This window comes from Diadema antillarum, unplaced genomic scaffold (genome assembly GCF_040938485.1).
Source record: "Diadema antillarum isolate AM-2024a unplaced genomic scaffold, OU_Dant_1.0 seq00000112_RagTag, whole genome shotgun sequence".
Taxonomy (NCBI): domain Eukaryota; kingdom Metazoa; phylum Echinodermata; class Echinoidea; order Diadematoida; family Diadematidae; genus Diadema; species Diadema antillarum.
Window position 1 is genome coordinate 654,699 of NW_027271196.1, and position 12,952 is coordinate 667,650.

At 39.4% G+C, this 12,952-nt stretch overlaps 1 protein-coding gene across 1 annotated transcript in view; it reads left to right on the plus strand.

Moving 5' to 3' along the window:
* The window catches only part of LOC139727036 (endothelin-converting enzyme homolog), a 182,199-nt gene that overhangs the window by 108,046 nt on the left and 61,201 nt on the right, over positions 1-12,952 (plus strand). Inside the window, exon 4 of the mRNA XM_071638016.1 lies at positions 7,177-7,380. Coding sequence (XP_071494117.1) covers positions 7,177-7,380 — 204 coding nt within the window. The remainder of the gene's footprint in view (positions 1-7,176; positions 7,381-12,952) is intronic.

Consider the following 12,952-nt stretch of genomic DNA (forward strand, 5'->3'; position numbering starts at 1 on the left):
TGTACAATGTGTACATGTGGAGAGTGGATCGATGGAGCAGTTTAAGCCAAAATATCTAGGCCTATATGCTTGGTACCACTCATTGGGCTTGGGTAAGAATGTGAGTTGACTGTTTGCTTGGGAGAAGTTGATGATATAAACACAATAAATCTAGTAGCCATAGTGGGAGTGGAGGAAAGGGCAATAAATCTTTCTTCGAATGTGGGGAATGCATAAGAGGAAAGTCCTTGCTGCCTTGGGCTGCAGTGCTGCCAATGCCCTTGTAAGATGACCATGGATTACTGCTCCTTTTCTCACCATTATACAACCACTCTTGATAGTACGTCTGTTTGTTTTAAAAAAAGGGGAAAAAATGAATTCAGTAAATGGTAATGTCATTCTCGAGATCTTTTGCAACTTGTCAAGGGGGAGGGGAGTGAAATGGGAAGTGATGATGAATAAGGCTGTTTTCACACATACTGAGAGTGCATAATTTGAATCACAATTCTATTGATGCCTCACTGGAATCATGATTCAAACTAGAGAAGCACTCTGAGAGTGCAGACCTCCGCCAAACATGCAAATCATTTTCACCACTGATCTTGTTCTTTCATAGAGATATCAGTGATTTCCATCCATATGTACTTAAAGCATTGTGTGCTGAAAGTTGCCTGATTTCCCAATATAGAAGCCTTTGTTACGTCATAAACCCTCAGCTGCACGGCGCGCCTCACCCCAGCAGAAACTAGAGCACGCACTTTAGTGCGTGCAGGCAAACCTCAAGTACGCGCAGCCTGAACTCCCAAGTTCATTGATCCTACCTGCCAAAATATAAGAAATCCTTCATAAATTCCCCCAAAATTCTCGGATCAATACCAAAAGTTAACTGTTTGTTACTTGTGTCATTCTCAACCTTTCCTGCAAGTTTCATCCCAATCCGTTAACTACTTTTTGAGTTATTTTGCACACGGAAAAACTAACTAACTAACTAACGAACTAGCTAACGAACAAACCAACGGTAATGAAATCATAACCTCCTCCCTTGGTGGAGGTAATATGTGACCCTGCACCTCAAAACAAACAAAAAGTCGCCAGACATGAATTTTTAGTAAAGACCATATTCTAAAAGAGCAGACTTAAAGCTTTAAAATGATGTATAACTCAAATCAAATGGACTCTCCTAACCTGTCTAAATATTGGAAAGAAAGCACAAACTCAGGAAAAGTGTGAACTGAGAAAAGAGGCTCTGAAGTACAGTGTCTATTCAAGCTCCTAATCTTTACCAAACCGTGCTGGCTGTGCGATGAATGGGACAAAAAACAGGAAGTAAACCACCAGAGTAACAACAAAGAAGGGATTATTATATTAAACTGAAATTATATATGCCTCATTGACACATTCTGTCCATAATTAATGCCAACTTTCAAAGCAGTAGCACTATCTTTTCAAAATTTATTAGAGTTGAAAGTGAAGAGTGTGGACAAGGATTTTCAGAAATGAAAAAGGGATTCTAAAGACACACCTAATCACACTATTCTACCAAATATGTTCGAGATAAACTGCTACAAAAACACACTTTCCTGCCCGTTTTATGATACCAAATCTTAGCATAATGTAAAGGAAGACCCGCTCTTTCAGAAAATATGAAAAAGTCAAGTTCGTCTAGGTTGACCCATTTCACTTATTTTCAGTCCTCACGCAAAATCAGTGTGTGCGACTTTATGTTCGTTTTGAGGTGCACGGTCACATATAACACATTTTGGTCGTGTGTATTCAAACAAGAATCGTGGAGGGTGAGTAGAATCATAATGCTAATTGTTATTTCAAATGACGGTCTGGAGGTGTTTTCCAATGGCAATACTCCAGAATTACGGAACAAAACAGTGTATACAGATTGACCTCAAAATTGTGCTTTGGGAGCAGAGCCACTTCTGCAGAAAAAAAAAAAAAATCACTCTTCTCAAATGTTCACACTGCAGTCAAGTGCACGCCACTATACTGCTTGATAGCAAGATCAACTCTTTATGTGCCATGATGGAAACCCCCTGTGTGTCATGTTATTCTGAGACATGAAGGTAGCCATGCTTTGAGAAAGAAATCTGTTTTTCCAATTTGTATAACTTCTACAACTTTCTGTTAAGATGGGCATAATAGTAGGCAAAGTTAACGAGGAATGCCAAGCTTTGTTTCGATGTAAATTGTATGACAAATCTATTTTCAATTTTTCTTTTGAATGACCAGTTGCTACATTACGGTAAAGGCATGACTTTTGCACATAAAACCGTGACAGAAACTTAGAATGTACGAGCAAATCTAGTTGGGAACACCGCTTGATAGTCAATCACCACATAGAATGCAAGCCGTATATGAGAGGAACAAAAGCACGAGAAACGCTTTCATTGTGCCGCGGGATTAGCAGTGATTAGCGATTTATCGATCGGTTTTGGCGGCTTTGTTTGTTGAGCAGAATATGCGAAGTTGGCACGCCGTCGACTGAGTCGGACGTGCGAACGTGGCACATAAAGAGTTAATGGGAACTCAAAATGAAGCAGCACCTCCTCTCCTTGCTCTGAAATTCAAAACTGCGGAATCCGTGAAACCTTCTTCCTACATGTGTACAGACGATACATGTAATCGTAGTTGTAATCATAATTGAAATTCAGCATTGCAGTTACATTTCTCTAGTTCCATATGAAAATGGCCTAAGAGTACAATAATGGTCTCACACCTCTCGGTAGTGACGGTTATTTCCATCCCTGATTGCTATGTTCTACAAAGATGCTACGAAATAAAATTCACTTGGAATCTCATCACACTTTTCTTTCAATTGAGCTCTTTGTATGCCAAAGACACTCTTCTTGAACTCGCCAAAGTTTTTCATTACTCAGTCAGTAATACATCCACCCTTGACCTGGTTGTAGATTTAATATTTAGCCTACTCAAGTGTAGCAATGTGCTTCAGTCCATCTGGAAGGCCATTGAATCTTTCGTGCTTGTTTATTGGATTTTTTTCCCCAAAATTTTATTTGTGGTACAGGTGACTCCGATTATACCAAAGTCCTTAGGACTGGCAGTTTTCTTTCACCAGATATCAAAATTTCATTATAACCAAATGAAAAGAAAAGCGTACCTGCCAACTGTTCAGTTTTAATCTGAATATTCAGATTTTTCACTGAAAGAAAACACATTAACTTCAGTGTGTTCTGATTTTTACGAAATATCTGTTAATAGTAAAGTATATGAAATTTATGAAAGTTCAGATTTTTAGATAATTTTTCTTTGTTTGTTCAGATTTATTAAGTCTCAGGGTTGGCAGGTATGTGTACAGATATATGAATTGTAGTGTTGGTACCCGGATTCTTTCTCTGTTGTTACAATTTTTTTTAAATTACTGTTGTTTGTTATAATGGGAATGCGCTGTGTTTTTCTCATTGGAGAATTATACACTGATCCTGAGACTCACTTTGTGTACCACACTCTACACGGAGGTTCTAATCCTTACATGGTGTGCTATGGTTCTATGACAGCTCTCCCAGGGATTGCGGGTAAGAGTTAATAAAGCCAACTCCTGTTGCATCGTGGGAGATATCCTATATGACGAGCTAGACGATGATGAAATAAATACTGTAAAATAAATAATAATGAAAGAGTATATTGAGTAGAATGACTGATTTGTATGGATTTACATGTCTAGGGTTTGGTTTCAAACGTGTTATCCTGTCATTTTGTTCGAGTTTGAATTGTGTGTTTCACATCCTGCTTTATGTATAACAATCTAGTTTGTAGGCCTTGATTTCTGTTATGAGTAATATTCCTACTTTTGCATTTTTTATTTTGAATATTCAATGTGTCCTCACTCAAAAATTCAGGTATCATAAGTTTTTTTTTTCTCTTCAGATTTCGATTGCAATGCAATCTCGAGATTTGTATCCCACTTATTCGCCTACGTGTGAATCCCACTGTTATTTATGGGACCCATTACAACAACAGGATCCAAAAGTCGGGGGAAATGGCATGACATTTTCCCCTTACTTTTCCGCTAAAATTTCATATATAACACGACTCTCAAAAGTACTCGGTTGCGGAGATATTGATGATTTTATGAGAGCATGTCACCTGGTCTTGGAAATCAGCATTTTGAGAAAACTGCCTTCAAAGTTTTCCTTCCGACGCAATCATGATCAAGGTGAGGTACGACAGTTTTCACCTCTTGACAATAAAAGGTGTGCTTCTTGCAACCTCTGCAATGTTCATTCAAGCTTAGCACCCGCGGTCTACACATGACCAATCAGTTACCAGGATGCCACGAAGTGGCCAATAAGATCACTTTCTCATTGCTAGGGGCAGAGTCTATCTGTGGTGCTAAATCCAAATCTTCGGACACGTTTCTCTTCCGTTGAAAGTCGGAAAATCATTGGCCAGAAAATTGGTAATAAAATATACTTCCTTTCTTTTGATCATTTAGCTTTGAAATATCAGTGGATGATAGATGAAGCATTAGACTACAAAATTATGCCAAAAACAGAACTTTGATGGTTTTGACGTCAGCAACTTTCAGATCCCTTTGACGTTGTGGGTCACATACGGCCACAATGTATTCTTGTAATGAGAAGCCTCGATCTCCCACCTTTTACTGGAACATACATGCGATTTTACACCATGTTCAAGTGAGAGTTTTAATGAGCAAAGTCAATTGCGGCAAACCAAAGGGTAGACATTTTATCAGAATTAAATGCCTCATACAATGGAGCCGTCCAATTTCTGTATTTTGTATATTTTCTGGCAGTAGTGACATATATGTTCCATTCTCATCAATCTGATATGTTTTTTCTTAGGCTGTCATGATATAACAGCCTAAGAGAATTCCCAGGAACATATGATTTAATTGTCACCAACTTTCGTATTTTTTTGACGGAAGAGGAAAAGAAAAAAATTATTTCATGCATCAGCTTTATAGAGGGGAAAATGTTGTATGCCAAATGTTCAATCCCCAGAGTTTTTATTTTTTTAGATCCTTCTTTTTTTTTGTAAATCCTTTTTTTCTTTCACCAGGCAATGGTTGAGTTGTGTAAGTTCGTGACATCTTTACCTGTACCAAATCTAAGTAATGCAAGCATGGCAGCACTGAAACCAAAAATTTGATGCAGTCTCTTCATAGGCTTTTGGGTAAAGCTCATCACTTAACATAGCAAGGAATTACTTTCCATCGCTAAGGAAACCTGCTTAAGACTTTTCATTGATCTCACACTAGATTGCCTTAATTGCAGATCCTATAGAATCCAAGATGCAGTTTGTTGCACTGAAAGTGCAGAATTGCATGAATATGTCAATCATTGGAATAAGATACATATGGAATTGAAAGAACAAAACCATTTGCATAATATGTCAATCATTGGAATAAGATACATTTGGAAGAACAAAACCATTTGAGAAAATATGTATTCATCGGGATAAAACATTCAGATGAATCTGATATGATTCGTGAGATGCGAGAGTCTAGGGGCTTAAGTAAATAAAGAAACAACTTGTGCATACTGGTTTAAGTGTTTGTTTGAGGTTGACATAATTCATGTCAGAGGAGGTATGTTGGATTGCAAGATTAAAGGCTAACCAGGAGTGACATTTATTATTACTTATTAAAACTCCGGTTAAAGCTTGAACTCTGATTTCCTATTTCATACCTAATTATTCACAAATTAAAAGTATTGCATTTATAAATGTTTCCTTTCTAACCCAAAGATCAAGATCATAAAATCAAAAAAAAATTGTTGTCGCATATTGAAAATTAAAAGAAAGAAGTAAATCATGGCAATGTCTTCCAATGGCCAAATATGACCAAAGCTTGTAAAACATTGCAAAGAACATGTCCCCTGCAGAAGGAGGTGAAAAGCTAATAAAAAAACCCAACCGCAACAACTGAAATCTTTGAGATTCACTTACTCACTCATTTAATCATTCGTCCAATTATCAAATTGTGAAAATCACATCGCAATCGTTATAGAAAAATTCAGGATTTTAACAGGGTAACAATGCAATTTTTTTCCTGAAACATTTTTACACACTCACACACCATCTCTCTATCTCTCATACACACAGACACCAAGGTAGATATGACTGAATGGAAAATTGTTTGGAAACCAAAGAAACACATAGACAAATAAATATCTTGACAAGACAATGGTATCTATATCTACGAGGATAAAAAAAACCCAAACATCTGGACACAACAGGGTATATCTGGCATCGTATATATGAGTCACATCTGGTTTGGCAAACTAAATCAAAGTTAAATGCACTTATAAATACAAGTGTATCAATACTCTGAAAGAAAACAACTAAGTTGTTGAAGGAGGATGTGTAGGAAGCAAAACGTGTCCGCCTAGCTTGAGAAGCTTTGCAGTGCGTACGTTCTCCAAGGTTGAAATGATATATTTGGAGCTAAATTCTGTAAAGTCAGGAAGTGCGGATGGTTGGATCCTTTTTTTTTTGTTCTGTTGCCATGGAAACAGCTAAATACGGACTCCTGAGCTCAGTTTCTGGTCACGTCTTTTCATTCAGCTGTTCTTTCTGTTGTTTTTGTACAGAACTCAGTGGTAGCTGATCGAGATGATTTAATCCAGAGCATGTCACATGTTTTACGTGTATGTTGGATGTTTGCCTATATTACTTCTGTATAAAGATTTTCCCAGAAAATATTCACATGAAGTGATTGTATGTTTGAATACAATTTGAAATTCAAATATTCAAGAAATAGCAATGACAATGGTATTAAACAGTAATAATTATAGTGAGAATAGATAATGACAATGATACTGATAGCGTGCACCAACAGTTTGGCAATGTCCAGCAACACTAAGAGGTGTATTAAATAAATAAATGATGATGATGATGATGATGATGATGATGATGATGTATGACACATACAACGTGTATGATGGTAGGGAAGATTGTGATTACACAGATTTCATGTTTGATTTTACGATGCAATGAATGAAGATGTCCTTAACAAATTGCTGTGTAAAAAAGGAAAATTCTGTGAAATCTACCAGTGTAATAAAAGATGTGTGAATCCAAAAATGACTTGTATGTTGTATGCCAGTACCAACTGCCACCCTAAAATTTGACATTTGGAAAAGTTCCAGGTTCTGGCAGAACAAAGTAACATTTCTTTGTACTCTTTGTCGCTTTTCTCTGCAGAGTTCTGTCTAACAGAAGCTTGTGTGACTGTCGCCAGCAGTATATTGATGTCTATGGACAAGAGTGTAGATCCCTGTGATGACTTCTATGAGTACTCATGTGGGGCGTGGTCGAAGCACAACCCATTACCGGATGGGAACACAAGGTGGAGCACGTTTGGTCTTCTTTGGCAAGAAAATCGGCTCGTTTTGAAAAACGTCCTAGGTAAGGACCTTTGTATTTGTTTAGACTGTTCTATTAACCCTTTGAGGATGGCCTGGTTTTTACTACAACTTGCATTTCCCATAGACACCTTCCCCGAGTATACTCGGGACTTATCCTCAACGGGTTAACAATACAATGATATACTTTGTTGTGTGTGTGTGCCAGAGTGAGACAATTGTATCAGTGATGAATGAGTGAGCAGTTTCCGGAGGTGTTTATGAATGTGAAGAGAATATTCTAATGATTATTTGAACATTAGAAAGTAAGCTTTATAAGTTTACCATTAAGAAAAATTCCTCAAGCTTTGCCATGATGTAGACCGGACTGCTTTGGTTTGTACATTAATATCACTAATATCACTTTAAAAAGATAGGTTTGCTAATCAACAGCTACATGTACTAGGCCAAGTTTAGATGGATTATGGAATGCCGATGTAAAAGCTTGGGGCACTTTAATAAAAAAGCTTGGAGTGCACTAAGGTTTTAACTTGATGGTGCACAACTATGTGTGCATGTATGTTGGATTGATCCATCTTCTGGCACATAACTGCTTGCATTCAGGCTATACGTTCCTGCCTGAGGGTTCTGTAGAGAATTCAGCTGGAGAGTGGCACAAACATGATACCGTATAAGGGAACAAATATCAAACTGAAGAGCATTTCTTTCTGAGAACTGGAGTCACCCATGAATGCTATCTCAGCTGGAAAGACATACGCCCTCGTTCATTCTGTGGTTATTGTGGGATGTTTGAATGAACGATTCAAGATATCCATCGCCATGTCACTGGCAGACACATTGAGTACTCTAGGGAAAGCTAAATGATAAACCGGTTGAAGATGGGTGAGTCCCAAGAATACTCGGGCAGGTGTCTATGGGAAATGTGTGTTATAGCAAAATCAGTCCATCCTCAACAGGTTAAGATTTTTTTCTTTTCTTTTACTTCCCAAGGACAAAATGCAGGTCTATCAATTTTCATGTAGATTCATGCATGTTGTTGCAATATACAGTTGCCCTGCATGCTTGGGAAATGTTTTAATTGCAAAACAGGTCATGAGATCCATTTCTGGATCTGGTCTTCAATAGAGAAAAAATTGAGAGTGCTGTGCAGCGCCTGGTGGTTGCTCTCACAGGCTCTCTTATATTCCCTTTATTTCACCTAGTATTGGTGATTTTAGTGCATAAGTTTGGTACCAGCTGATTTATAATGTTCCAGAGACCAAAACTGTGCATGTAGGAAACATGGAAACTTGGCAGGTTTCCTGCATTTTGTGGCTGATTTTGGTGACAAATTTCTGTCAGATATCCATTACATTGCATGTGGATGTAGCACAGAGCTCCCCAACCTATTCATCACAGGGGACCTTTCATGCCGTGCGGTCGACTGAGTCCCACTTTGGACTTGAGAATAGCCGGGCTATTGTTCCTGCTAAGGAGCCCTTTCAATGGAACCACACTACCATGACTTTGGGTCTGAGAGTCATTCAGTACTCAGCTGTTTTCCTTCATGGTTTATGCCCCTGCTACAGTACCAATGAATGCCAACTTGAGACTGATGTCTGCCATAGAATCCAGTCACTCAATCTCATGCGTAAACCATGTACTGTGCATGATGAGTGGCAAGCTTCACATCAGCAGCCATGTTCCCGATACTGGAAGTTCGGGAAGAGGAAGCGATGGAGAAAGCGCGGGAAAAGAGGAGGAGGGAGACACGTCGGCCATCTTATTCCTGTGATCACGTCTCAACACAGGAAGTTTTCACAACGTCACCCTGGTCGAAGAGCACTTATTCAGATTCCAACTGAACTCTCCACTCATCGTCTTCAACGCACTTCGAATCATTCCATACATCGTCATGGCCAACATTCTAATTTTAGGATTGGCCATTGGAATGCACGTTCTATGAACAACAAAACAACTGTGCTCTGTGACCTCATTCTGGATAGTGACTTAGACTTAATGATTATAACTGAGTCATGGCTAAGAGGGGATTTCCGAGATGATCATATCCTCGCTGACATTACCACCACGCTACCTAACTACCACATCCAACATGTCCATAGGCACTCACGTGGAGGAGGTATATGTGTCATTCACCGCACCAGCCTGAAGATCACTCTGAACGATGCTCATGTCTTCACGACATTTGAGCACATGGACCTCACTATTCGCATCTCTCCATCTATAGCTTTCAGACTTTGTGCTATCTACCGTCCACCACCATCCGTGAAGAACAAACTTACCTTCGAAGGATTCGTTCATGAATTTTCTGTGCTGCTTGAATCTGTTCTAGTCCATTGTCATCAGCCGTTGTTGATAGGGGATTTTAACATTCAAGTGGATAACGTCAGCAATAAAGATTCCAAGACCTTCTCTGATATACTCTACTCGGCGGGACTTGTTCAACATGTCACCGTGTCCATGCATCTCGCAGGACACACTCTTGACCTGGTCATCACGCGGAGGGATGGACATCCAATTCTTAGTACATCATGTCTCTCTGGACTGCCATCTGATCATGACGCAGTTGTCTGCTCTCTAAATTTTGCACGCCCCCCTTCATCTAAGAAATTGATTAAGTGTCGCAAGCTGAAGGACATCGATGTGGATCAATTCATTGAGGATCTTAGACTTACCATTGGTGATCTTCCTGATGTTGTCAGCCCGTCAGATCTTGCCCAACAGTACAATCAAGTTGTGCGTGACCTTGTCGATAAACATGCCCCGGAAAAGACTGTACTTCTGTCTTTGAGACCCAATGCTCCATGGTATGATAAGGACGTCAAGAAAGCAAAACGTGAGAAACGACGTGCTGAACGCCGTTGGGTCAAGTCTGAAACGCCAGCCAACAAGGAATTGTACCGCGAGAAGTGTCGATTGTATAATGAAATCTTGTCACACTCCAAGTCTTCTTACCTACAAGGTGAGATAGAGAAACTTGACAATAAAGGACTCTTTCAGTGGATGCAAAAACTGACATCTCCACCATCATCTAGACTGAGTCTGCCAAGTCATGAGTCGGACAAACAGTTGGCCAACGATTTCGGACTATTCTTCTACAATAAGATCCAGACAATAGTGGACAAGTTAGATGGCCATCAAAATGAAATTGAATCCATCCAACGAGAGACCATTCTTGCTACCTTCTCAGAATTCCATCCGGTATCCGAGGATGATGTCATGAATGTTATTAATCAAAGTCCATCTAAATCATGCAGACTAGATCCTGCTCCCACCTGGCTCATCAAGAAATGTCTTGGCGTGCTCATCTCATTCATCACCAGACTTGTGAATATGTCATTGTCTTCAGGGATTTTTCCTTCTTCATTCAAGTCTTCACATGTTACTCCAATCTTGAAAAAACCTCAGCTGGACGTGGACAACTTCGTAAATTATAGGCCAATTGCCAATCAGATGTTTCTTGGGAAAGTGTTGGAACGACTTGCTGCAAGTCAACTACGGGCATACCTTCAAGAACATGAGCTACTACCTCCTCTGCAGTCGGCATACCGTCATGGTCACTCCACAGAAACTGCTCTCCTCAAGGTCTTCAATGACATTTTGCTAGCCTTAGACAATGGACATGAAGTCGTTTTGGTTCTGTTGGATTATTCGGCAGCATTCGACACAATTGGCCATGATACAATGATCCAACGCTTCAGTCACAATTACGGCATTGAAGGAACTGCTCTGACCTGGCTGAAGTCATATTTCGAAAACCGGAAGCAAACCGTCATCATTAACGGCGCAGAATCAGACGAACACCCTCTCTTGTGGGGGGTTCCGCAAGGCTCTGTAATGGGTCCATTGGCCTTTGTCTTGTATACTGGCCCTCTGAGTGAGGTCATCGCGGCTCACAGACATATAAGCCACATGCTGTATGCAGATGATACCCAGTTGTATGTTGTTATAAAACGTAATTATCTAGCTGGCGGTCTTTCATCTATGGAAGACTGTGTGAGGGACATAAAGGCTTGGGCTCGTGGCAACAACATGATGTTAAACGAAAACAAAACAGAAGTCGTCCACATTGTGTCACAATTTCGGAAAAGAATTGAGTCTGTTAGCCTCACCATCGATGGAGCTGTCATAAATGCGTCCAAATCTGCCAGAGATCTCGGCGTTATCGTGGACAACTCCTTGGATGTAAAGGAGCACATTCGCAAGGTGTGCCGGGCTGCTTCTTCTGGCATCTACAGGATCAGGACAATCCGGAAATACCTCAACCAGAGCTCCACAGAACGACTTGTTAATGCTCTTGTAACATCGCATCTGGATTATTGCAACAGTTTGCTCATCAACTTACCTGCATGTCATCTTGCTCCACTTCAGCATATACAGAACACTGCTGCCCGTCTCATCACCTGTACTAGAAAGTATGATCGCATCACCCCTGTCATCCGCAATCTCCACTGGCTGTTAATCCCACAACGAATCAAGTTCAAGATTCTTCTCATCACCTACAACATCATCCATAACCGTTCACCTATATATCTAACTGACCTGATCTCATCGAAACCCAGACCGGATACACACATTAACCTAAGATCATCATCTGCAACCCAACTTAAACTTGGCCCTCGCACCCACAATCGTTATGGTGACCGTGCTTTTTCCGTTTGTGCCCCCCTTCTTTGGAACACTCTCCCTACTCACATTCAGACCTCCACCTCCGTTGACATCTTCAAAAAGAAACTTAAGACTCATTTATTTTTAGAGCAGAATTAATGATTATGTAGGCCCTGTATGCATTTGTAGTAAATTATCTGTTATTCTAAGCTGATTTGTATGTTTGGTTGTTTAGCATTGTAAAGCGCTTAGAAACATGTTGTATTAAGCGCTAAATAAATATTTCATATTATTATTATTATTATAAATATATCAATCTTTAAACCCATGAGACCTTCCTATTCTCAAGGAAACACAAGGTTACTATGGCAGAGAAATGAGATTGTGAAGTTTCGTCGCTGCAGTAAATGTGCGTTATTTGCTCCGATGTCTGCTGCAGGAAGAGGCATAACAATAGCCAGCTCATGGGATGTACACATCTATAGCTGCACATTTCATGAGTTTCCATGGGGGAGTGATCTCGAAAGGGAAATGGAAGCTGCATTAAAGAAAAGTCTTGATTTTTGTGCTATTACGGGTCATGCTACAAATCACGACAGCATATTTTATGCAAAGTTAAAGGCATTGTTGACCATTTGCAAATGAAACAAAAACCCAGCTTTAGTGCTTAAGAATAGTTCTAAAACGTGAGTTAGGGATAGAAACAACAAGTGTGAAAAAGTTAATCAACTGTATAATCAATGTTAAGTAAATTGTTAAATATACAAAATGTGAATAATAAGTACAATGAAATTGTTTCCTGACTAAACAGTCTACTTTTATGGCTTAATGAGAAAAATAGTGATATCTCCTTATATTTCAGGCTTAATAGCAAAATTTTTCTTTGGAAGGACGTTTTGTGATACAACTGATCTACAAATATGCATCAAATGTGATAACTCGAAATTTTTTAAATCATTGCTCCCAATGGTAAACAGTACCTTTAAGATAATTGCACCCAGTGTTCA